The 26711-nt window shown below is 38.1% G+C and overlaps 2 protein-coding genes across 2 annotated transcripts; one reads left to right on the forward strand and one right to left on the reverse strand.

Annotated features, from left to right (window-relative positions):
* Positions 1-682: 682 nt before the first annotated feature.
* FASTKD1 (FAST kinase domains 1) lies at positions 683-18153 on the forward strand. Its single transcript, XM_058809580.1, has 16 exons — positions 683-813; positions 2253-2336; positions 3099-3603; positions 3993-4061; positions 4954-5079; positions 6264-6662; positions 7764-7874; positions 9037-9168; positions 10126-10612; positions 11353-11467; positions 11925-12053; positions 12816-12947; positions 13964-14077; positions 14365-14506; positions 15472-15589; positions 16560-18153. The coding sequence occupies exons 3-16, from the start codon at positions 3209-3211 to the stop codon at positions 16647-16649; spliced, it is 2559 nt and encodes an 852-aa protein (XP_058665563.1). The 5' UTR covers positions 683-813; positions 2253-2336; positions 3099-3208; the 3' UTR covers positions 16650-18153.
* Positions 18154-18740: 587 nt separating this feature from the next.
* KLHL41 (kelch like family member 41) lies at positions 18741-26450 on the reverse strand. The gene is made up of 6 exons (XM_058809437.1): positions 25269-26450; positions 22423-22580; positions 22224-22331; positions 21224-21409; positions 20588-20734; positions 18741-19765 (listed from the first exon to the last, which is right to left on the reverse strand). The coding sequence occupies exons 1-6, from the start codon at positions 26376-26378 to the stop codon at positions 19654-19656; spliced, it is 1821 nt and encodes a 606-aa protein (XP_058665420.1). The 5' UTR covers positions 26379-26450; the 3' UTR covers positions 18741-19653.
* Positions 26451-26711: the final 261 nt, after the last annotated feature.

The raw sequence follows: 26711 nt of genomic DNA on the forward strand, positions 1-26711 counted from the left end.
AACCTGTCCAAGTTATAAATTGCACAATTACAAAAATTGTAACTAATCCAGTTTGAAAAAAATACATGCTCTTTTTCTAAAATACCACAGACCTGTGATAAATATTTTAGGTTCTATTCTGTTAGTTCAAGTGAGTTTCATATTCATAGGCATCCAGTATATTCGGAGGTGACAGACAAAAACTAAAACCCCAAAGCATTTGATAGACAGTTGCAATACAGCTGGTCAGAATTGATCATGGTCATGATTCTGTTTTTTGGATAGAATGTAGAGCAATCTGAGATTTTTATAATTCTTTCTAAATGTCTTTCTGCTATCAATGGTGGTGAGAAAAGGTCCAGAAAAATGACCTGGGGCTATGCACATTCCACATAAGCAACATACTTGTTGCAAGATATATTAGATTTCTCCCCTAAAACTCATTCATTTTAAATTTATTGTTGTTGCAAAGCATTAAAAAAATGGTAAAATAAAATAACACTAATTAAAGTACAACAAAGCCTAGCTCTTCAACTTTACCCTTCTGAACTTTGTGCTTTTCCCAGGAAGGAAAGACTTCCTTCCCCCCACTAATGAATTATAAAAACGTTGCTTTATTTAATATGCAATAGTCAGTATGAGCCTTGGACCTTTTTAATTATTATTTTTATTTCCTCTGGAAAGTCTTAACTGGCTGGACTTTTCCCTTTCTCCCTACGCTTCCTGGGAAGCGCTGTGCCCCGGGGCATGCGCACGGCGAGTGACAGCGCCGGGGCACGTGGAGCGCTGGGGCCGCGTCTGGAGGCTCGAAAGCAGGAAGGGTCCTGTGCAAAGGTAAACCCAGAGCTTCTCCTCGGCTCCGCTTCTGCGGAACTGGCGCCTTTGCTTTCTCGTTTAACCCCGCCGGGCGGTGGAGTTTACGTGTGACGAGCCCTCGCTGAAGCCAGCGCTGGCAGCCGCTGCCGCCCCGCGCCGGCCGGCAGCTGGGCCGTGCCCGCCCGCCGGGTGCCTCCCGGTGCTGCCGCCCGCCCGGTGCCTCAGGCGCTCAGGGAGCGCCCCTCAGCGGTGCCCGCGGCCCCCGGAGGCGGGAATGCAGTCTGGCGGCGCGGGTCGCGGCCCTCCTGCCCGGCTCGGCCCCTTGCCGCGATCTCTCCGGGGCCCTCTGGGTCAGGATTCCCCGCGCTGCCGGAGCGGGTGGGAGCGGGCGGGCTCCCCGCGGGAAGCCGCAGGGCGGTGCGGCGGTAGCGCTCCTACCCGGGAACGGGGCTGTTGTATTCCCGCGGCCGGGCTCACGGGAGCTGGGGCCAGCCGGTGTCTGCACTGCACAAGCAGCTCTCTGTAGTTCTTATACTTGGGGAGTGGGGAGTGTCCACATTTGCTCCTTTTTGAGAGACTTCCTGGCTCGCTGTGTTTTGTAATACAGACTTAAAAGTGCTTGTTGTGTTTCAACCGATAGAAAATAATTTTAAAGTCCTTGTCCTTCTAGTGTGTGTTTTGCATGGTAAGTTTGCATTTCTAAGGACATCTTAGAAATAGTTCTTTAGGTAGATCCAAATTTCTCGTTTTACTCTATGTTTGAAAACATCCAATGTTTTCTACTGATGAACTTTTTGAAAGATACTGGAATTTACTATGATTTAAAACGGTGTAAAAGTTTGTGGTAAATCACTTGCATCTGCTCAATGGAATAGAGAAATATTTTGAAGCTTCCTGCGAGCTGTTTTAGATAGAGATCCTGGTTCCCCATCAACAGGATATGCAAGGTCTTTTGCAGCAGGAGAAGGGGAAAGGATGTGTCACATGGATTTACAGGAAACTGAGTCTGAAGGTTTTTATATTTTCTTCAGGTATCTACTTTATCCTGACTTCTTGCACTTAGCTTGCCACTACTGTATTCTTTCTAAAGGCAACTGCCATATGAAAAAAATAAGAGTAATATCTGACAAGGGACTATAAAGTAAATCATTATTATAAAAAGTACTTAATACATAGTTTGTGAAAAATTTGTACCTTCTTTTGTATTCTTTCATTTTGAATAGGAAAGAAAAGATTTCTTATTATAGCAGATCATAAATTAATATTACTTCATTTTAGCTTTGCTTGTGTCTGCCCCAGTGTCAGTGACAGCAGTGTAGTGCAATGTGCTGTATAGCTTTTTGTTCTAGGAAGAGGATTGTACAGATGTCAAAGGAAATCCACCTATATGCATCTTTCTGGAATGATTTCAGTACCTTGCACAGGCTGCACAAATAAGGTTTTTTCTTCCTCAACAGACCTGGGTACTGCTGCCATCGCCTTGATAACATTGCACTGATGGAATCATGCCTACAGTTGAAAAGCATTCAGGTTTGCTGAAGGTATTGATAATTTTAGTTGTTAATGATTATATCTTCTAAAGCAAGATTTGCAAGCTTTTCCATGATCTCTAAGTTCAGGGAACTTGATGAGGCTTCTTTGGTGTACTAAGGCTTTTATCACTTGTGGTTTGTGTACTCCAGCTTGAAATCAATTATGTAGGTTGTAGAACACAGTTGTTAGCACTCTGTACAAATTTGGGTATATTCTAAGAAAACAAATGAATACTTAATAAATTTCATTAGATAAGGCTGCAGCTTCTATTATAATTTGGAGTCAGGTTGCTTTTCTTTAGTGCAATGGCAATTTCAGCTGATGGTATGTGATTGATCAGTATCCTCTAATACAAAGGTGATCAACCTTCTTGACTAGAAGCCATCTCACTTCATTTTACCACCAATAGTTGTATTTTCTGGCAATTCCTGGAACCCAGTTTGGGATTATGGCCTAGTGAGAGCAAGCCTCCCTTAGTCATGCAGTGCTGGAATGTTAAAATCTTCAGCTTTTCCTTCTCAGTAATTACATTGATAGCACATGTGACCTTTTAAAGGCAGTTTTATAAATTTGAAAACTTACCTAGTGGACTAACTTCACAGTACTTGTGAGCATGTCAGTGTTTGATATTGGGAGCTTTTCTATGAGAACAGTCCAGGCTGTAGGTTCTCCTTAAGTTTATCTTACATAAAACATCATAATATAGAGACACTGATTGTTACTTTGTTGTTGTGACTGAAATTAAGCACTTTGATACTTTCTCATTTCAGGTACCTCAGAACTGACTTCTTCTTAATAAAGTGACCATACAGAATCAAAGAAAAATGGTCTTCTGTTTTTCAGATATTTGAGTTCATTGTCTGTAACAGCATGGTTTTCTATGAAAAGTGAAAGAAGAATCTTTCTGGACAGTTTAAAGCTGGCTGGTAGGATTAGCAAAATGCTTTGTTTGAGGCAGGTTTGCTTGCTCACACTGAGGCGTTACCAAGCTCGGGCTCTGTGTAGTGATGTGCTTCTGAGCCAGATAAATGGCTGCACCCATGAAGATGAAGTGTTCAACCTTGTTGGAAGAAACAAGGCCAGACTTTCTGAAAAGCATGTGGGAATTGCATTGAACATGCTGTGGCAATTGCAAAAGAAGAGGCCCTTTCTCTCAAGGACTAGTGACTATGTAAGGAATCACTCCCAGTTTCTCACCCTTTGCATTTTGGCAGAAAACAAGGTGGAATTCATGGAAGATGAGGTGATAGTGGACAATTTATATAGCATCCTGAGGTAAAGAGCATTAAATACTCTTTGTATTTGGTATTAAAAAGATAAGGAATTTTGACTACAGAGCTTTCTCATAAGGAGACTGTGATGAGACTGCCCTGCTGCAGCTTCTGCACTCTTGACTGTGTGACACAGCATAATGTCCTGTGCCTCACTTTTGGAGATGCAGGCATAACAGCTCTGTTTTGCAGTCCCATTAAATATGTTTTATGATTATTATGAATTCTGATTATTCATGCACAAATATTTACAATCTGTTTGAATGGAGAGAATGATAAAAAAGTAAAACATTGTGATAAATAATTAAAAGACATATGTCTTATTTCCTTATACTTATTTCCTTATACTCCTTTACTTTCTTATTGAAGTAAAGCATTGTCTTTATTTTGCAGGCTCAATGTTGAAGACCACGTTTCTCTAACAAAAGTGCTTGTTACAGAAGCATGGAAAAGATTAGAAAGGCAAGTATTGTCCTGCTGTGCTTTGTGAAAGGTATAAGTTGCAAGAATGATTTGCTTCATGTGAGGTTACTCAAGAATTCTCAAAGAGTATATATGTTTAAAATATAATACGCCTATTTTAAATGTCAGTTGTGTTTTTGAAGGTTTTGAAAATTATACAAATTATTTGGTACACAAATGCTTGAGAGATTCAGATACTGCAACAAGATAGTCCAGCATTTGAGATTTTGGAATATATTGTCCGTGTAGGTTTATGTATTTGAAGTGAATTGCAGGTTTTCATATTTACAATTTTACCTCTGTGCTTGCTGTCCAGGTCTTAAATGGTTATTAGAACCATGCTTATCTCAATTTTTATAAAACATTTTGTGTTTAAACATCAACATTTTCCCTTTGTGCATTTTGTTGTTGTGTTTTGTTGTCTTTTAAGTCCTTTTTGGAGGAGGGATATTGTAGTTTTGACTCTTTAATCTTGGGATAATGGCAGAACGGAGTGTCAGTCTCGGCACCCGCATCACAGAATTGCCTCTTCTTTATATGTGGAGCATCTTGAAGTAAATAAATACAGTGTAGCTTGAAAACAAAGTTATACTCAAGTAATAAATTGCTCACATTTATTTTATCCATTTGACATAATTGCTTGAGAATATAATCTTTATAGATTTCTCAGGCTGGTTAAGTGATGTACAACTAATTCTTGTAGAACTCCATATACACAACATGCTTTAATATTAAACACCTAGGTTTTTTGCTTAGATACTTTGTTTCCTTGTTTTGTAATTTGACTGTAACCTTGGTTTTAACAGAATTGTTAAAAAATATTTTTGTCTTTAATTATTGATTAGAAATAAAAGGTAGATATCCTGTCTGACTGTCTTTAATGTCTTGACAGGCTTAGCTTGCCTTGTCTGTCTAAATTCGCTCTGTGCTTATACAAGCAGCACAGGCACTTCAGTCCCATAATTGGCCAAGTAGCTCATATTGTGGACATGAAACTGGATTCTATACAGGATATAAGGTAAGTGTCAGAAGCAGAAGAAACAAAATGTTGCAATTACTGGTCTGTCTTTTCTGAAGACTTGACCTTTTTCTCAGCTGGAGGTTACTTTGCTTCAGTTGGGGGTTTGTGGGAAAGAAGTGTTTTGTATTTGTGCATTGATTCACAAGAGAATGCATTTTTTCAATGACTTTACGAAGAATTTCCTTATAACCAGTCTAAATGATTGAAACTACAGCTTGATTGTTTAGTTTATAGAAATTTAATTAATTTCCACTGTTCTGCTTACAGTACAGCAGATATTTACAATCAGCATTATCCTGATTCTAAACATGGACTTTTTTTTTGTAATTTAGAGGCTATTGACTCACCAGAAGAAGCTTTTCTCCCTTTTTCTCCCTTGACATTGATAGTTTCTCATGTCTACCATGACATATCTTTGCTGACAGCAGTAAGAGGTTTTAAAACAATATTGTGTTTCTTTATCTTCAGAGCATTGTTTTTCTGGTCAAGCTGAATTACTAAATTCTCTTGCTAGCATGTCTAGCATGTTACCTTCATATTTAAACTACTTTAAGCACAGCTCTTGTCAAAGAGGACCAAGATAATTTTTTTCTTGTTTCCGTTCCCCTGCGGCTTTTACAGCAAAGGCTTCTCTTTCTTTCTTCTGCTTTATATAGCACCAGCAGTCCCACTGATTTTTTTCAGATATGAGGAGACTGCTTATGAAACTCTTTGAACAGGACTGCATTTCTTTAGTGAAATAACTTTCTGTATGGTCATAAGTTTTATCCCCTTAGGAAGGCATTCTTTCTTTAGGAGTGACAATGACTCTTCTCCCCATCCTGTCACTTGTGAATTGTTTGGGCTTTTTTAGTGTCTATTGAACATTAAAGATATTTCAGCAAATATGAATCAGGGTCTTGCCTTAGGCAAACACTTTCATCGTGTGTAACTTTGTAAGAGATGGCTGAAAATTTTAAATAATTTCAGACATTTCAGAGGTTCACTGAAAGCCGAATCTTTACTTTTATAGGATAAATGGTTTTTACTCATCCATGTTTTCTGGATTTAAAATTCGTTTTGCACAGAAGCCAACAACACCTGAACTACCATTAATTTCTTTTTGCACTTCATTTAATAAATATAAAATGTATTGCTTACTATATTCAATGTGTAAATAGGAGGCTTTTTGAATTTTTTAGGATCTTGTCAGTGTTGATGATCAGCATATCTGAAGTTATCACAGAGAGTTTTCGAGATCGATTACTACACAAGGCTGAACAGCTCTTAGAAGAAGAGCATGAAGTCCACTTCAACTATGCCAGAAGAATACTACAGTTTCTCCAAAATGTTAAACTGAGATATCATCCAGTGCTAGAAAAATGCAACAGGATTTTCCTTAAAAGTGCCTCCCATCTTGATATACACAGTATTAGTCATATTTTTGGACTGTATGAGCACCTGGGTTTTGGCAGTGCTGAATTTTGCTTGATTGCTAAACAGCTGCTATCTGAAGCTATAGATGATTATTATGATCCTGAAACATTTGCAAAGTTATTTTTTTCTCTTGGGCCTTTGGCAGGACCCAAGGTTAGAGAAAGGTAAGTTTATTAATAATTTTATCTTATTTATTATGCACATATTCTTACACAGAAATTAAAAATGTACTGGTGTTTGGAGGAATTTCTGAGCCCATCTGTGAGCTGAGCCTTAGGTTTCCTGGTTGTAACAGTGTAGCAATGGATGATTTCATCATGGAAACACTGTCAAAGCAGTATGTTTTATTAAGAAGTTGAATCAGATCCATTAAGGGGGAGTGTGAATGCTGTTATGCAAGGCCATCCTGTAGCTCTGTCTCTTAGATTACATCCTTCCTTTCATACTGAGTGGTAGTAAAAACATTTCTGTCTTTCTTCTGAGAAATATATGCAGTGATATGTGTTGCTTTTTCCTTTTTAAGATTGTCAGTAGCTGAAAAAGCCTGATTCTTGTCCTATTCTAGACTGATGACATCCTGTTCTTTATGAAAGATCATCATCAGGGAACACTTCAGCATTTATTTAGAGCATAGGATTGTGTGGCACTTTTTTTTTTCTCTGCCTGTTTTTCTTGTGCCACAAAATCCTGTTTGGGGTGATATTACTCATGGGTCTCTCAAAGCCTGCAGTTCTAGGCAGAATTTTCTGTATTAATTACAATGAGTCATATTTTCATACTTCTCTTCGTGAACATTTCCTTTATTCAGAGATTTGCTGCAAGCCTGTGTTGGTTTGCCATAGCTGATGTAGTTCCAAAAGCTTTTATTATTTTTTTTTTTAATTTATATTGTTTGTGATAAACATTGGATTTAATTAACACAGAACCAGTTCAGTTCATGTTTGATTCTGTTATCTGTAGCTTGCTGATGGATCATTAATTGTTCTGTGTCTTAGAGTACCTTCCCTACTTCTTGTCTACTTTTAGAATTGTTGGACTTGCTGTTTTCTAGCATCAGAACACTATGCACTGATCCAACAAACTCACCCTGCTAGACAGACCAGCTGTTTAGAAGAAATGTCCACAGAACAAAAGTCTCTAGTTCGGGATAATTTTGCTTCCAGAAATAGTCTTTGGTTCTTTTCCTCATAGGTAAAGAAAATAGCTGCAATGTTTCCCAGAGATTTTCAACTGTTTTTCATTGGAAATTGTCTTTTCCTCTTTAGGTTGCTGATAACTGCAGTAAACATGGCAGAGGAATTTAGCAGTCACCAAATATTGATGATACTGAAAACTATGCGGAAAATGAAATGCAGAAATTCTCATCTACTCAAAAAGTAATGGTTTTGATATTACTAAGATGTTGTATTCTCTAGGTAAACTTCCATTTAGTGTGGAAAACTTTGACGTATCCAGTAAGTTAGGAGCATCACTTGCACACACGTTCTTATACACTATAACTTACTGGCTATTACAGATTCTAGAATATTGCAGCTTGACCCAGAGCTAATTGAGGCAATTTAGGGATTTCAAATAAAGGCATTTCACCCTTACCAAGTTACCGTTGTATAGCATCTGTCTAACTTACAAATCTGTGATAAACTTCACCTCTAACAATTACTGTAAACTCAGGAGAGTGCAAATGAAATCTGGTAAGTTGCAGAGAACATATCCTGTCTTGAAGATCCTGTTACTTTTGTGAATTATTTCTTCAAAAGTCACTGTGTCCTTTTTTGGACTATTAAAGCTTGTGTTTTTTAGAACCTGGGCCACATTTTCTGCAGTTTTGAACTGAAAACTATTTATAAGGAGGGGTAGTGTCTGTCATACAGTGAATGGAAAAGAAGTTGATGTTTTAGGCACAGAAGATGTAGCATTAGATATGTCAGAGATACAGCAGAATTAAGTGCAGGTTGTGAACAGTTATTGGATTGAAGGTACTTGTATGAATCAAATAGATCCTTGAAAGAAAAAGGACAAACTTGTGTTCTGTGGCACAAAGGGATACTAAAAGGAAGATCAGGTGAATAATGCCTTTTGTTCCTGACTCTCACTGTCTAAAGAAGGTCTTAAAGTATTATCTTTCCCTACAAATCTATCCTCCTCTGCAGCTTTAAACCAGCGCAGCTGTAGCAACCACAGTTATGTGAATGTGGTGGTGCTGGAGCTACTGATGCTATTCTAGTCTATGTTCTGGGTCCACTCTAAATTGAACTGATTGTGAAATCTGCAACAGAAATTAGTAGTGTGAAGTAGCTGATTTGTTGTGATGACTTTAGTTTCTGTTGTGTGGCTTTAATTTTGTAATTCAGTAAGTGGAGAGAGGCTGCTCTAAGTGGAATAGTGTCAAAATCAATGTGGAGACGAGTGCAGTTGTGTTAAACCCTTCCCACAGGTACTGTGCATCACAAGCCACCTCTATTTCATGTGGCATGTTGGAGTTGGCAGTATTTTTTGTATTAGCTTAATATAATGTAATGTTTTCCTCTTTGAATTCAGGATGACTTCTGTTCTGCACAGATACTTGGACAGCTATCATGTATTACAGTTGGTAAAGTTAACCCAGTACTTGGTGGTGTTGCATTGCCAGGATGTGGAGCTGTTTGCCAAACTAAAAATGTTACTACTAGGGTAAGTGTGTATTCTTGGAAATGTAGCTATTTGAGTTTTAAACAGTTTTCTACTCAAGATTTTAAATAGCAGTCTAAGATGTTAGTGTTCTACCCATAAAATACGAAGAAGTAACAAACTGTTACAAGTATTTGATTTATTAAATATGTAAATCAGATGATGGAAAGTAAATGTTGTCTTGACTAGAAACCCAACAATATCTGCTAATATATATGGTACCTTTTAAAAATATTTTTTCCATTTTTCTTCTGACCACTGTAATATAATGATGTTGAAATGACAATAAATTTTGCTTGGTATTTGATAGGATGGGTAGATATTAATATTGTATTTAATGTTTGACAGAAGAAGTAATGAAAAAGAGACAGCATGCCTTGGTTGGGACAAGTGAAAGTGTGACACAGAAGTACCCTTTTGATTGAAGAACTGTCCAGTTAGTTCTTAGGCTTCTACAGAACAGCAGAAAGTTGTCAGACAAGAGATCTTTCTTTGATTGCTCAGCTTCTATGGGAATGTAATGCCTTGGCTGTACATATTTTTTTGGTGGATGATGTCCTCATGTTCCTCAGACTCCTTGAAACCTGGTGCTCCCTAGGACAGAAATCACAGAAGTTAACCAGGCCCATAAATCCACAGATTACCTTGACAAATGTGGACCTTCTGGCCTTATTAAGAACTTCTGTGTTTATCAGTAACAGGTGGAGTCTCACCAGCTGACTGAGCTGCTCACTGTCTTCTTCCCCTTCTTCAGTTTTGAATAAATTAGAAGGAAGAAGTTAATCTCACTGAAAAAAGATGTGTAGATTTCTGCCAAGTCATTAATATTTTTCTTATTTTATGTTTGATGTGTAGCTTTTGACTTCCAAATGAGAAGTTTCAAGCATGTATTTTTTTGTTTTGTTTAAATAGTTCACTTTGTCACTACTGATGGACTTTTTATTTCTGTCTCTCTTCCAGTTATTTAAAATCTAGTGTGATACCTGCTGATACTGCAGCTGTAATTCGTGTTCTGGCCATGCTTCCTTCTTTCCAAGTGGAGGAAATTATTATAAACAAAGCAGCAGCAGTTTTGCCTCAATGCAGACTGCATCATTTGAATTGCATTGCTACAGCTCTTGTCAAGTGGAATCATCATGGCCAGTTTCACTGGCAAAACAGCTCTGAGCTATGTGCCAAGCTTCTGCAAAAACTCAATGACTGTGCATTTCAGAGGCTTCAGAAAGCCAACAGCTTAAATCTTCTGCTGGAAGAGCTTCCATATGTGAATGGAGAGTGGTTTGAAGAAGTCCTGAATGAGCAAACTCTGGCCATGTGTCAGCACTTGATAGATCAAATAACATGGGCAAATGTTTTACCCCTGTCTTTTTTTCTCATCAAATCAGAGCACCGTTGTCCTGCATTATTTGACAGAATAGCATCTGTGACTGTTGAAAACATAGACAAGGTGTCCTAGTTTTTCTTTCTATCTACTGTGAGTTATTCAGTAAGAAAGGACACATCAGTAGTTGATGTGTTTCAGAGCACAATCCACACATGTTTTTAAGAGTTTTCTTCAACGTAGCTGGTTTGGAGATAATGTTTTTTTTCTGCTTACTTAAAGCTGTTTTACTTCTATGTGTATAAATTTGCATTGATCATTAATTTTAATTTCTTTTTTATTGTTCACTCAGTGTTAGGTCAGCCATAATTTACATTCAACTTTACATTTGACCATCTTAATTTTTTTTAAACTTGATAAATAGTCATATCACTTGGTGGATATTTTAACAGTATTAATTGTTCTGGGGATTTCCCCAATAGCCTGTCTATTTGGTCAAAATTACTCTTTTTTTCATACTATCTTTTTTCTCATTCTCAATCTGGTGTTCATATAAATCTTCAAGTTTATTCTGTTGCAGTTTAGTTTCTTTAAGAACATTTAATGCAAAACCTTCTTAAAAGGTTCTTTAAGCATATAGAAACACTTGGATCACCTACATGAAATAAATTTGAAGTTTTAGTTGTGGCTCCAATTTCAACAATTTTATTTTTTTGTTATTCAGAAAAGTTGACCAAAAAAAATTAGAAAATAGTTTGTCTACTCCTAAATCTCCAAATTCTGAATTAATTATAAAGCTTTTCTTTATTATAAAGCTATAGTAGGATATTTTGCAATAACTTGATTTAGGATATCTTTTTTTTCAGATTCTCACCTCTGAAATCTATTTTATTCTCTTCCTTTTCTCTGCTTTGAATTATGACCCTCCTGACAATGAAGAATTCTTTAAGAGTTGTATCCAACATCTTACTTCTAACTTGAGTAAGTGCAATAGACAAAGATTTTTACTGAATGAAAATGGGAATAGAATGGTACTTTGATTAAGCAAAGAAAAGATAATTATGTTACTGCTAATACTCTGCCTGCTGGGGTTAAACCATGACAATTATTCAATTTTAGGTTTTGTTTCACCCGCTGAAAATTACTCTTGATAAGGGACTAGCAAAGGATTTTTTGGCATAGTAAAAGATAAGTGAAAATTCTGATTAATTCACTGTGCTGTTATTGGTTAGAATTGTTATGTTCCCCAAGGAAACATCATTTGGGAACAGGATACATTTTGTGATTCATGACAAAGAAATAGTTAAAATTGTGGAGGAAGTGTGTATGGATTTGTGTTGTACATTAAGAGGGAAAATCAGGTGATTTGAGAGGCCAGGTAAAGGGCATTACAAATCTTTGTCATGTGTTAATATGGGTTTCTCTCTGGTTTTTCAAGGTCATCTTGAAAATTATCACTTGGTGCTGCTTGGTCATGTTTTGGCAATGGCTGGGTATTTTCCTCCAGTTCTGATAACAACCATATTTAATGTTTCTTTCCTAAGCAAACTGGATGCTCAACTTAAAGGTAGCTATCTAGCTTTTGATGAATTTGATTGTGTAGCATTTGGCATAAAATGCGATTTGGACTTGTATATGACTTGAGATATAGAATTACTCTTTAAATGATTCTGCTTTTGGGAAAGACACCCTGTTTATAATATAGTCATAGTTTGAGTGCTTAAAGGGCAGGAATGAACAAAAATATGTTTTTTGTTTTAAAGGTACAGACCTGTATTGCAGATGAGAGAAAGTAATATAAAATTTTATAGTCAACTTATTGCACTCAGTATTTATTAATTCTTCAATTTTATTGGAAATAAAATTACCTGACTGTGGTGTTTATTACTAGAAGTAGTCACAAAGCTGAAGGAATAATGTGGGATTCTTGTCTTCAAGAAATGTATCCTACCTGTCTCTTCTCTCTAAATAAGAGACTGAGTGCTTGACTGTTTCATTCCTCTCTACCTCTATGTTGTTCATTATCAGTGTACTCTTGCCATTTTGCCCTCAACTACTTAATTAAATTTACACAATAGAAGCAATTTCTGTCTTCTGTCTTCCTGTTGTTCTTAATGTTAAGCAGAACTGTGTTTTTTTCATTTATTTTCTCAGGGATTTTGAGAACCTTTCTAAAATTCTGCAGCATGAGTTGTATAAATGCCAGAGTATACAGATATTTGCATTTCTAGTAAAAGATTCAGAGGTTACCATTTAGTTCAATTCGTTGGATTTTTCACATTTCAGTTCACACTTTTCTATGTTGTTTTTGTTTTGTTTTTTAAATCAGTCCTGCCTGATATGGTGAAGCAGAGGGTCCACTCGAGCCTCATGAAATTGAACAGAGCAGTCTGTCTAGAATGTCCAGAGTTTCACATCCCTTGGTTTCATGAGCCATACTGCCAACGTGTCTTTCATAACAGTAAGTCATTTAGGACAGGAAAAACTGCCCTTGTTACTCACAATAGTCTATCTTTTTAGAAATATACTAGATATTTCTTCTAAAGCTGTCATACTGACACTAGCACACAACAGAAGGCACACCCCTCTCTGCTGAGCATTTTGTAGTGCAACCACTTAGTAGGGCAACTGGGAGCAAACTGGTTTTCCTAGTGAGAATTAATGTAGTAGAGATGGGATATTTCTGCAGAAGAATTAAAATTTAAATACACAGAAACAGTGTATGGCATGAAGGATAGAAAGGCAGGAAGATCATTCTGTACTGGAGACATGGGTCATTTTGCTCCCTGCTTCACTTACAAAACTGAACATTTGACTTAAATTTTTCAAGGTAAACATTTTTACTGCCTGCTTTTGAACTTGATCCTCCCTTTTTCCTCACAAGAATCAAGATCCATCAGGGATGAGAGATAGAGAAGTAGGCTAGTGATCAAGTGTAGCAGTTGAGATCTTTCAGAACAGTAATCAATTCAGAATCCATCAAATGCAAACACAGGCTCTCCTCCACTAATTCTCATGGGGAGATCTGCTGTGCTATCCACAGAACTCAGCTGCTTTGTCTCTTAAGACTGAAGATGTTTAATGGAGCAGGGTGTTAATCTGCAATGGACAGAGAAGTGGCAGATAGTGGGGTATGGCTGTAATCAACCCAAGGTGAGTAAATACATGCCTAAACATAAATAAAGGAAACAAAATCCACCAGGTGAAACCTAAAACTTGAGGTTTTGTAGTATGTGAATGAAAAAATCCTGGGATCCAAACTCTGGATTTGAAATTTACTTAATAGCATGCACCTGCCACTTTCTAGCTAAAATATGATCACTTTGTCTCTGAATTATGATGGAATAGCACTCGGGATCTGTGGAAAATATTTAATTCAGTAGCCTGGCTGTCAAAAATACAATGTCTCAAAGCACTATTTTCAGAATTTTGGCTGTGGAAGTTTTGATGTATGAATTCTTTATTTTGTCTTTGTAGGCATGAGCCAAATAAATCCACAGCGACAGCACATTCACAGAATGCTGACAGAGATCTTAGGAGGGAGCCATTACTCAAGAGTATCTGTTCTCACACCATACTACTATGAAATAGGTGAGAAGTTCATACTCTAAAATTGTTATGAAGTTCTTTCATATCACTCTTGTTACCAAGATTAGGAAGTTCTTGGTCATATGGCCTCAAAATAACACAAGATATTGCAAAGAAGAAATTGTTGTATAAAATATAGTTTCCAAAATGTTCTTTGTAGTATTAATAATGTTGGGTATCTCTAATTATGGCTATCTGTTTTTCTACAAGTAAACATTGTACTTGTAGAAAAGATCAAATTCTTCCATTTTTATTTTGTCAGTAAACAGGTTTGTTTTGTTTTCTGGCAGATTTTGAGTGTGTCCTGGATGTAAATAAAAAACCTCTTTCCTATATGGCTCAGAATATAGCTTTGGGTGGTGTGGGGGAAATACCCTTGAGACATGACTTCAAGGATGAAGGGAGAAAGGCTCTCCCACCAGGAGCTCAAAGGTCAGTACATTGAATTCTTGCACATTGGCTCTTCCAAGCTTACATCCACTTTAGACTGGGTTTTTGATGCTCATGTTCTAATGTTCTGTTCCTTTTTCCAAAGTCTAATGAGGTTTAGCCTGCTGGGGTGTGCTGGGTTAGCCACATCTGCTCCCTCCCATTTGCAGGACATGGCTCATGTCCCTGCAGTGTGATGGGGGAGAGAACATGGAAGCAAGGAAGAAAATTCCTGGGTTGCAATTAAGACAGTTTAATAAGTGGAGAGGAAAAACAAGGGGGAGGGAGAAACAAAGCAATGGATGGCCATGCAGTCATTGACCTACAGCAGAGCTGTGCCAGAGCAATGGCTGTGTGGGATAAAGTCCCCTCTGCTTTACTGCTGAGCATGATGTTGTATGGTGTGAAACACCACTTCAGGCAGCTGAGGTTCCCTCCCAGCTGTGTCCCTTGCTCTTGTCAATGCAGCCTGTACGCACTGTGGGCACAGGGAGAAACAGGGAAGGCCTTGGTGCTGTGCAAGCACTTTTCAGCAGTAGCCAGGATATCAGTGTGTTATTGACAGTTCTGGTCACAAGTTCAAAACACAGCATCATACCAACTGGTATGAAGAATAGCACTTCCATCCCAGCCAAACTCAGTACAGGTTCTTGACATGTGTTTCATGAGATTGGAATACTGTTTTCCTCCCACCTTTTCAAATGCAAGCCTTGAAAATGTTGGTTAGTTGTTTTTACCATTGAAACAAAAACAGATGCAGGGAGAAAATACTTTTTCTGAATTCAAGTATCTCTAGATAAATAGGAGGAAAATGTTTTGTCTAATTCCAGGGAGTTGTTTACTTTTTGTTTTCTGATAATTGTCAGGTTTATCTAGTCTTGCTGTAACTATCAGTACTGAACTAGAGCTGTCACTTCTTACTATTCAGGTAGGATGTGGAAGTAAATGCACATTTTTACTTTTTGCAGAATTGCTTTGGAATTTCTTGATTCAAAAGCTTTTAGCAAAGATTATTCACGTCATCTGAAAGGAGAACCTGCAATGAAAAAGCGACACCTGGAAATGCTGGGGTACCGAGTCGTTCAGGTGAGCAGTCAGCAATGCTTTGTGTCCTCTCTGGATTGTATCAGCAGTGCAAAATGATCCAACAGATGTAGAGCAGTTTTATCATTAAAAGTACTTACTGGGAGAGAGCAATTTTTGTAGTTAGGGAGGAAGCTCTAAGCTGTTCTCAAAATGGTGTAAGGACTTCGCAGAACTCACACCTTCTCTGAAAGAGGGTGAAGCAAAGCTGAAGTGAAAAGGTCCCACTCTAACCTTACTGCAGGCAAGCTAGTAATCTCATTGCAGCCTGAGTAAAGAGAAAAAGTCAAATGAGAGTTTCAGTTCAATTCACTGAAGATTTCTATGGTAGAAAAGGATTGAACATACCCTCCTTGAGTGGTAAGACAGTTTGGCAGCTGCCAGACGGGATATGGATGCTGTTTGTCTGCTGCAGTGATAGTGCTGTGACAGGGAACACCAAAGGTCAGACATAATTCACCACCAGCACTGAAACATTTGGGAATTGAAGACTCATTAATGCAGAGGTTCCTATATATTTAACAACTCACCTAACCTAATTTTAGCTAGAATCCTTCTTTAAGCTTAAATTTTGTTGGTTGTGGTTTTTGTGAACAGAATAATTATCCTTTTTCATGTTACACTACTGATACAACATTCCAGTCTGCTACATTAGCATTACAAACTACAGTGACCTGGGATTTTTCTCTCAGTTTGTGTCTTAAAAGAGAGTGTAATGGAGTTGTCACAGCCTATATTGTGTTTTATATCTCTGCAACTCTGCTGCTTTTTAGAAGCAGACTGACTGTACTTACATAAAGGAGAATCTTACAATAAGAATTGGATCTTTTCAGTATTGGAGTAAGCCAGACTTTTGAGAGGTGGTAAATATCTTCAAGTGAAGAACAACAGATATCAGAGAGCCTTTTCTTTGCTCTTATGTGGTATGTGGCTTATACCAATGTTAAATGGCTTATACCATTCTGTTCTACAGATTCCTCACTTCGAATGGAATTCCATGGTTCTGTCAACAAAAAGTGAACAGCTGGAATACCTGAGACAGCAGCTGTATGGAATACAGTGATATCAGACATGCAGTCTAAAGTATTTTTATAAAAACAGTTTATGTATAATCAAACATCTCATAAAATCTCTTTATCTGTATCAGGTGGGCCAAGGCTTGCCAAGGTCATCACAAGTAAAGAGATTTAATCCTCATTTCGTTAGGGATTACAAAAGGGAGGTCACAGCGGGCTGTGAAGATGTGGTAAGGATGCTTACAATTTCTCATTATCTGGAAGCTATTACAAGCACATGAATCTGGCAGTTTTGCAATCAAATTACATTATTATTTCCTAAATAAATATTCAGAGGCTTAGCCAGACATAAAACTCTTCACAGAAAAAGTTGGAAATACTGTTGACTAGGAGAGTGGAGTCAGCAATCCACTGGAAACTATGTCTGTCCTCCACTATGTGACAGAATGAGCAGCTAGGAATCAAACAGTATCTGTACTCTGAAACCAAGAAACTGAAATACACATTTTCTAATAAGGCTGCTTTTAGAGCCATTCAGTTTCCATTCTCAGAACAGAGGTGCTGTGGGGAGAGTGTTGGGTGGTGAGGAACCTCCAGCTGCTTCTCCTACTCTGTGATCTGGTGTGTGCAGAAGAATGGCTGAGCCTTGTGGAACACCTTAACATAGTGGAAAATTCAGCCAGGGTTTGTGCAGGAGGTATAAGGAGATGTAGAAGGAAGAAGTGGAATAGCCAGGAGAATGTTCATTGTAGAGCAGTAACTGCAGGGGTGTCATGCTTGGCAAATCATCCCATTTCCAGAGGCAGCCACATTGTGCCTACAGCTGCTATCACCTAGACTGCCAGCTGTGACTGTTTTCTCACATGTGCAAGAGGAGATGTTTTCTTGCTTATGTAGTAGAAACAGGACACATTCTTTTATCACTTCACCTGAAACCTGGCAGAGATAAGCAACTGCATATCTGAATTGGCCATTATGCATCTGGCTGTCACCTTTTTTTCTACTATTCAGTAGCAGAAGAAAAATGTTTTATTAACTGAATACAAGTCAGGACAGGAATGGAAAGTCAGGAAAACCCAACAGAACTGATCTAAGCTGTAAGGTACTTTCCTCCTGAGGCAGCCCTCATGTTTGTGGGATAACTGACAAAACTAGTAGTCTAGACACTTAGGGCTATCAAATGGACAAAGGCTCCAAGATGTAATGACTGCTTTGAGGAAATGTCATTGAAGACACAGCACATAGAAAGATTCTGTGTGCATTATAATTTGTATAAAATGGAGAAGACAATCATAAATATAGGTTAGTATTTCAGAAGGTAGACTACCTGTCAAAGACTCTTGCATGACTCTGTTTCTGTACAAACAGCCTTCAAGCAGCCTTAGAGTGTCAGTGGCTGAAGTTATCAGTCAGAGTGGTCATGTTTGAGCTGAACTGCTTTTCAGGGTTCTAGCAGTCACTGTACCAAGCCAGTTTTCTTCAAATTCTGTGTGGATAAAGTTATGAGTATGCACAATGGGAAGAGGATTAAAACTTGTTATGAGTGATCCAGAAAGGATATTGAAGAAAAGCAAAAAAAAACCCAAAAAGCCATTCAGTAAAAGTGTTGTTCTTGATTCTTTGCACTCATTCTTTCTGTATTAAATCAGCAAGTGTTAGAGCAGATGAGTGGTGTAAACCAGTCATCTAACTGGAGCCAATAAACATAGGTGCTAAGCACAGCTGCAGATTTGGATACTAAAGGGAAGATGCCCCCCAGATTAAGTACTAGTGGTCAGTAACATACTGAAATGAATATGATGGCTGTGCCTCTGCATTTGTTTACTTCTGTCTCATAGGAGGGCAATGCAAAAGGTCATGTGATAGCTGGCATTGCTGTTCAATCAGGTGTGGTGGCCTTCTTTTCCAATTTAGATTTAAATTTATGAAATCCTTTAGATTGATGACAGCCTCTTTATGCAATGGAGAAATCCTTTGAAGAGCTACTCGACAAAAAAATGGTAAGTAAGCTCTGAAGAAGAAGAAAACTGAGTGCTTTATTTTGGGCAAAGGCTGTACTAAGAAATCTGTGTCCTGTCAGTATGATAGTGATGATGAGCAAATCACTAAAAAAGGACGCCATCAAGTGATACTTTTATAGTTTTAAAAACAAAGTTTAATTGTTAAAAGTTTCAACATCAAAATGCATCAACTCTATAGTAAATGAAAAAGTCCTCCCTGGCACAGGTATTTGCTAAAGATAGCTCTTTTAGGACTTTTTCATGAATGCTTGCTATTGACCTCAGATCTCTGAGAAAACCTTCCATAAAATATTTGCTTTGGAAATAAATATAAAAGCATTAAAAAAGTGGAAAACCCTGGTTATCAGAAGTCTAAACACAGTAGGTAAAACAGTAGAACTACTAACCTTATGAACTTCTCTCTCTACCCTCTCCTCTGTCTACTAGTATAGTTTTGGCTGAAACTGGCATTTATTAGGCCACATAATATTAAGCCACTTTTGTTTAAAACATTCCTTTCAATTCCAAGCTAAATTATTTTTTGAGGTCTGTGATGAGAATATTTCCAAGATATCGCTGAAGAGTGAAGGATTTACATACATTACTAAAAGGGGAAATCTGGCCTTACAAACAGCCAGTTAGAATAAAATTAGCTACCTATTAGTTGTATTTAATTTAACAAGTAATTCATGCACATTGTTTGGAGGACAAACCACCAATAACTGGATTGTATTGAGTGCAAGGAAGGCTAACTAGCATTGTTTGCTGTTTCACAGGGTGGAAAATTGAGTTCTTGCCAAAATCTTAATCTAATCAACATTAATTATAACCCTTTAGAAATTTAAACACCTTTAGAAATTTAAAAAATTCTGTGGTTGCTGGTTAGCTAGAAAGTATTTTAAGAACTGGACAGACAAATGAACTATTTAACAGTTCCCAGTATGACTAGTATGCTGCTATAAAACTGTACAATTTGGGGACATTTTCATGCAACAAAACCAGAAGAGCCTGTCAGAACTCCCTCACCATATCACATCTTCCAGCATTTTGTTTACAGTTTTGATAACTTGAAGAGGTTTAAGCGTGTGGCCAGGCAGGAGGCTCCAGTAGCATATCGGATCTCTTTCAGTATGCCAACCCATTCTTTCTTCTCATCATCATACCTGCATTTTAAAAGAAGTTAGAAAATAGCTTCTTTAAATTTGAGTTTGATGCTTCAGCACATATATATGAAAAGGAGGATAGTGCACCTGTTGCAAAGGCTTGTAGCAACTGTGTGCTCAAGGGTGCCAAGAAAGGCTGCTTTTGTCCTCTACTCCAGAACAGAAAGATGTTCTTGCACACAAGCTATTCTTTTCCTGGTCCCTAAAGCTTGTTGCTGACCTGTGTCATGCTTTAAAAAAGCTTCCCCCTTAAGCATCCCTTCTGAATTTCTTCAGATTCTTGCACATAAAGTTGGAGGGTTTTCCTTCCTATTCCCAACTAAAGCTTCTGAATTTACACAGGCAACTGAGAGTTGCAGCACAGATATGATGTCTCATCACTGCTGCTGTGATTAGATCAAAAAACCCCAAGAGATAGGGACTTCTCATTCTCTTGGAACATTACTCATTTGACCATCAACCTATCAGTATGTACAGGCCTCTGTATATACATCCTTTTCTGCATCACAGTGCCACAAAAGAATGTTTTTATTGGCAAGGCTAAAAATGCCAAGAGATGGCAATTTACTCTTCTAAAGAAGCTGAAGATCGTGACTTGGACTGGTCAAATCATTAGTAGGTGGAAGTAGTCATTAGATCCAGGTCTCATGATTATTTGTTACTTTCTGACAAAGTTTTTTATCTGTCAACAAATGCTTTACAGCTTGTGCTATGGATCATTGTCAGAGTCAAACAGAAAAACAGCATTAGCCTCCAGCGTCTACAAACCTCAATTTTAGACAAGACCTTTGACCAGGAAAGAATGACTAAAATGAAACTTACTTCCATATGTCAGTGACTTCACTAGGTGCAAATTCTTTAGATTCAAGCTGAATCATTGCAAAGCCTCCAATAGCATACAAAGCTCCACTTAAAGTGACTAAACTAATCGAACTTCTCTCTTGGGGAAATTCAGGCATTATCTCCCATCTAAGGATCAAAAGAAAAAGTCAAGTTAAACACATAAGAAATACTGTAAACTGAATGCACTAAAACTTCTCTGAGCAACAAATTCAGGTACCAAGACCATGGTTTAATAAAACGAAAAAATTCTGAGATCTATCAGCAGTATGTTCTGGTGTCTCCATGCCCTCAGGGACTTCTGCAGCTCTTAAATTACACAATTACACTGTTAAGACATCTCTTCTCAGTGACAACTTCTTACAGATTCCCTGATTGCTCAGTAATATGCTTCATACAAAATGGCATTAGCATAATAACTGGAATGTGTGCAGGTGCAGGAAAAACATCTACAGACCTGCTCTGTAAGCTGCTGCTGTTGTTGCTGAACATGTGACTGCAGACCAAAGGTCTCAGTGGGAGTATAAGTACCTGAACAGCTTGGAGACTCTTACCTAGGGCTCCTAAAAGCCTAGATGATAAAACACTTGATTAAAGTAGCTTGAATATTGCACTCACTTATTGGTGGTCAGATCAAAAGCTTCAACAGATGCAGTAAGGCCTTCCTCAGTGACACCACCTGCAATGACAATCTTGCCTTTATGGATGGCTGTTCCAAACATCGAGCGAGGCACTTTCATTGGAGCCAGGTCTCTCCAGTCTCCTTTCTTGGGATTGTACACAAATAATCTATTAGTGCATTTCCTGGGGAGCAAAAAGAAAATTGGTGATCATTTCTAATGAACTTTTGACTTGTTCCAAGTAGATCTAATTGAGGTAGACTGTATAGGTTTATCTATACCACCTCTTTCCTATCCTGGACAATCCTTTATTGTATCTAATCCTTGCAATGTCTACAAAGCATTACTCATCCATAGGGCTAAATCAAATGTGGTTTACATTACACAAGGCAGCCATTTCACTGTACTTTTGTACTACAATGTCCTTTCCCACCATATTGTATCCAGATGGATTTGTGGAGGAATATATAGCAAAGGTTATGTAAAGGAAAGTTTATGATGAAGTTTTGGTTGATATTACAAACTTTTATCTTAAATATCTCCTATAAAACACTTAAAAATTACCACCCCCTGTTCAGTGTGAGTGAAAACTTCTATTTTCCCAATGTCATACCCAATAAAGTATAACAGGTATCACAGGCAAGAAAATTGGAAAAACAGACTGCAAATCCAGGGCACCTAGGTATTTCTATCTGAAAGGAAAGAGTACTTTCAGTGAAGGTCCCTATAGCTATGTATAACTAATTTGTCTGCAGTGTAAGTAAAATTTGCCTTGGAAATAAGTATGGTTATTAAAACAGCAAGTTGGATTACAATTTATATGTAATTTACCTTATCACCAAAAAATAGATCCTCCATACCATAATGTATGCCAGACTATTAGCAACCTTATACCAGAGATGCAGGAAAGGGAAAACGTAATTTCTGAGTGTGAGACATATTATTTAGTAAGGACCAAGAGGATAATGTTATTGTCATAAAAAGACTTAGAAACTCACTTATCATCAGTTTTTCCACCAAGACAATATATCAGTCCATTGTTTGAGATAGTTGCATGGCCATATACTTTGATGGGCAGTTTTTTGATCTCACCCCATTTCATTGCCCTGGAACAAGAAGATCACTGTTAGGTTTTTTCAACTAACAATGAGCCATCTACATATGTCCTCAGAGGGCATAATTAAATTTGGCACATACACAGGGTCATAGCACAGTACTGAATCTAGCGACTCCTCGGTGCGAAGGTCCTTGCCTGCTATGACATAGATCTTGTTGTCTGACTCTCCCAGCCCGAAGAGACACCTGGCTGACGGCAGTGGAGGAAGGGCAACCCACTCTCCAGCAATGCTATCCAGCTGAAAGAGCATCAGAACAGCAAGGGTTAGGAAAGGCCAAGAGTAAAAATCCACACAATGAATACTGTTCCACAGAATTTATCTATTGGCACTCAGTGTCTCAACAGCAAATCTGCTTGCCTGAACAACCTGCCCTTCCCTCAGTGCAGCTAATGAATGATGTCTCCTACCCATCCATGCTTATTTGTGCTGAGATCCAGCAGAGTCAATGCCATACAACTCTCTTTGTGTCTGCTCACCCTCACTGTTTCCTTGCCTCTTTATTAAGCTCTTCTTCCTTACACAAAGGTCCCTCACTCTCGGTTCCCTATCATGTTGGAAAGAACAGGTGGTTCTTCTTCCTGCCCGAGGGAGCAGCCACTCCTGCAGGTGCACACCTGTGTTTAGCTGCTTGTGCTCATCGCTACAGTGAGGTGCCAGACATCCTTACACAGTTCTTACTGATCAGGAGACATCACATGGCAAAGGGCACAGATGTTTCTTTTGCAATCCTTAGGGCAACAGATGTGTGTTCCATCACAAATACCCTCAAGAGTTTGTGTGATCTCTGAAGATGCAAAAACCACTCTTAAGCAAAATAGGAACTCACTGCAGCTCCCTCAGCAATAATATTAATGTCTTTTCTACTGTATTACTCTCAGGGCTCTCTCAATTAATTAACATCCAGTATACTGAAAACACCTAAGGAAAAGCAGAAGACAGCAGCAGGAGGACAGATGGCAAAATAAATCAAGATTTTCCTAGAACTGTGGTGCTTATTTTTTGTTTTGATCTGAGAACTTGTGATTGAACCTGAATTACCTCTAACACTGAAAAAGAACTATTTTTTCAGACCTACTGTTATAGATTTGCTGGACATTGGTATAGGAAGGGAGGGTAAGATAAGAGTTTGTGTGGGTGTAAAGGCATTTGATAGAAAGTAAAATAAAGTTCAGTCAAAATAAAGTTGAGAATTTAGCTTGGTGACATTCTTCTTCCAGGAGTACATTCCACAGTCAAGGTTTCCATGCTAAGTGCATCTCCCGAATTTGACAGACCACTCCTGTTGGACAGAAAGTTTTATTGCAACAGTGAAATGTAGTTTGTGGACATGGATTTCCCCAGTAGCTGGATCTGGGTAGGGGAATGAGAAGATCACAGAGATCACAGCTTACTCCCTATGTCTTCAAGATGACATATTTACTGCTGATAGGGCATCACCTTGTCATGCATTTTCGAGCCAGTGACAGCCCTGTTTTCTCCCAGGTTGCAAGCTACCAAATGCAATGCTTCATTGGTGGAAAAAGGAAGATCAGCAAGTGAGAATTGGTTTGGCACTGTATTAATATTTTGGAGAGAAGAACAGTCACATGGGTAATGCAGACAAGTACTGTAACTTTAGGGAATAGCAGCAGTAAGCAAGCTTAAAGATGACAAGCAAACAAAGATGATTTCAAGAAATGGATGTCGACATTTAAAGTAGAATTTTGAAAACTCCATCTATTTTTAGTATAGGTCTTGAGGTTTAGTTTCTCAGAGGCCCCTTTCTAGTAGCATGAGACTTATTCAGTTCTGGACTAAATACACATTACTTCATCAATGTGTTATTTCTATTGGAAGAATATTTTTGTAACAAGTTTTTCACTTCGGTGATTAGTGTTTTACACCTACATAAGGAAATGAAACAGTGTTAGTCCCTCCCCTACAAACTAAGACTTCCCTCTCATGCATGTAACAAATGTCTGAAACCAAGTCTTTTATTGTGTGAACTGAGTGAGCCATACTCCTATAAACAATATTTGCATTTTTTAATATCTGAAGCCTTCAAAATTTTATCACTGCTTATTACTGTGCTTTATTTCATATTTAAACAGGACTTACTTTTACTCTTTTAGGCCAGTGTGCCTAAAGAGAGGGCGTAGCCAGCAGTATATTGCATAACTCAGCACAAAATAGTTTAAATATACACCAAAGCATGTAGCTAAAAACACAACAGACTAAGTTTATGGTATAAGCATGGCAAACTGCATTTTGCTAATTTTCCTGAAATATATTGTGGAGTTACAGTTAGCACTAATCAGCCTTGTATTATAGATTTACAAAGATACACAATTACATTCAGTTGAAACATGGTATTTAGTGTACTGACACTGACAGTTTGCCAAGAAAAAAACCTTCTACCTCTAAATTACATATTTATATGGCCCTTAGGCTTTCAAATGTAGATATGACAAAAAGGACTTCTGAAATTTTAGTAGTAGCAGAAATTGCACTTAAAATACACACATTACTGCTGTCATGAAAGTGTTTCAGATGCAAAAAAGAAAGACATCAAATCTAAACCAGCTAAAGTACTCCAACTTTCATCAGAGTTAACAAAAATACACAGAGTATTTTACAAAAATATTATTAGACTTAAATTTAGACATCTGTACAATGAAAAATCTGGGCCTTAATGAAAAGCAGTGCCTAGACAGAATATACTAATCTTTTTAATATTTTCTGAGATCTCACCAGCAGTTAATCTTGAAAAAGAAGATGCAAGGCCCTCAGTTTCATTTCTGTCTCTGAGACAAAAATAACTCTCTCTAGATACTTCTCTCCATCACCATACAAAGACACTAGACAACCCACTTGCAGACACTCAGAACACTTTTCAGTAACCCTCATAAGCACCTATTATTATACCCACAAATATAAAGCTTGTACCTGGAAGAAGTATGACTGGAAAGGCTGATCCTTGTTCTCCTCTTCCACATAGAGTCCTCCAACAATATAGACCTGATTTTGTTTGGTGACTATACTGGAATGATTTCTGGGAATCTGTTCTGCAAGAGCTGCCAGGTAACATTCATTTTCAAGAGGATCATAAGCTACTGCAGCAGTGTCATTAACCAGAAGAATCAGGTCTTTGACGAACATGCCATGCCTGGGAAGGTCATTTAGGTAGCCAGGCAGTAAATCTTCATCTCCTACATCGCCATTCACCTCCCCTTTGGTTGACTTCTCTGTGCTTTTGCTAGAGTCAGGCAGTTTTCCAGCAAAAGCATCCTTAATAATCTTAACTTTTTTCTGAAGGTCTGAGTTGCTTTTAATTATATCATCCTTCTCAACCTGTTCTTTGAAATATTTTTCTGGCATTAGACGAAAACGTATGCAGTCAAAAATTTCCCCCAGGCTCTTTACTCTGTTCTCCTTGTCTGTTCGGACCCATCTCATTACTGCTTCAAATACCAGTTCTTCCTTCTCTACGTTTAAACTGTCAGGTGAAATAACTGAGATAAGTTCATGAGGGGCAAGCTGCATGAAGTCCTCTTCTTTGCAGATCTGCACAAAATGATCTGAAATAAAATCACGGGCAGAAAATGCAAGTCTGGGGCAGTCAAGCAGAACACCTAACCGAAGGATGGCCAGACAGTTACCAACAGCAAGCCTCTTCTGAAGGTAGGACACACACACAGTGAATACAGAAGGGATCTGAAAGCGGCTGGCCAAAGCAAAAATATCTTGCACATTAGAATCATTGAGATCAATACTTGCTGAATAAAGGTATTTGACAATCATATCCAGGATGCTGGGGTCAACATTATCTAGAACTACTTCCTTCTTTTTCTCTTCATTTTGCTCAGATAAGAAATACTCACGAAAATAAGGGCTACATGCCGACAGAATCAATCTGTGGCAAGGCAGGCTTCTGTCACCAGCTTTTAGAGAGCAATCTACAAACTTTTTCTCTTCAAGGAGTTCTTTGAGGCCATCCTGAAGGAGGGTGGATTGGTAAAGTCTGAGCTCTTCAGTGAGTTCCCTTTGGGAATCCATTTCGCAAACACTTGGGAAAGGGGAGGGAGTAGAAAGCTTTAGCTGTTGTCTGCCCAAGGGTTTGTCTGTAAAAAAGGCAGACCAATGTGCTTTTTGCCCTGCTTGAAGCCTCTGCAATTTAATCTCACTAGCTAAATATAGGTACATACTCTTACAGGTCGGAATTTGGGATGGACCATTTGGAAAAACAGAGTTGCTCTTGCAGCTGTCAAAGACTGAAAGAAGCAACTGTTGCTCTTAGTCACTATGGTCAGGTTTTGCCATCATTCTCCACATTGAATCAGTAAGATTATGTGCAATGTAATAAATTATTTGACATGAGTAAGGACAGCA

Source organism: Ammospiza caudacuta, chromosome 8, assembly GCF_027887145.1.
Source record: "Ammospiza caudacuta isolate bAmmCau1 chromosome 8, bAmmCau1.pri, whole genome shotgun sequence".
NCBI lineage: Eukaryota > Metazoa > Chordata > Aves > Passeriformes > Passerellidae > Ammospiza > Ammospiza caudacuta.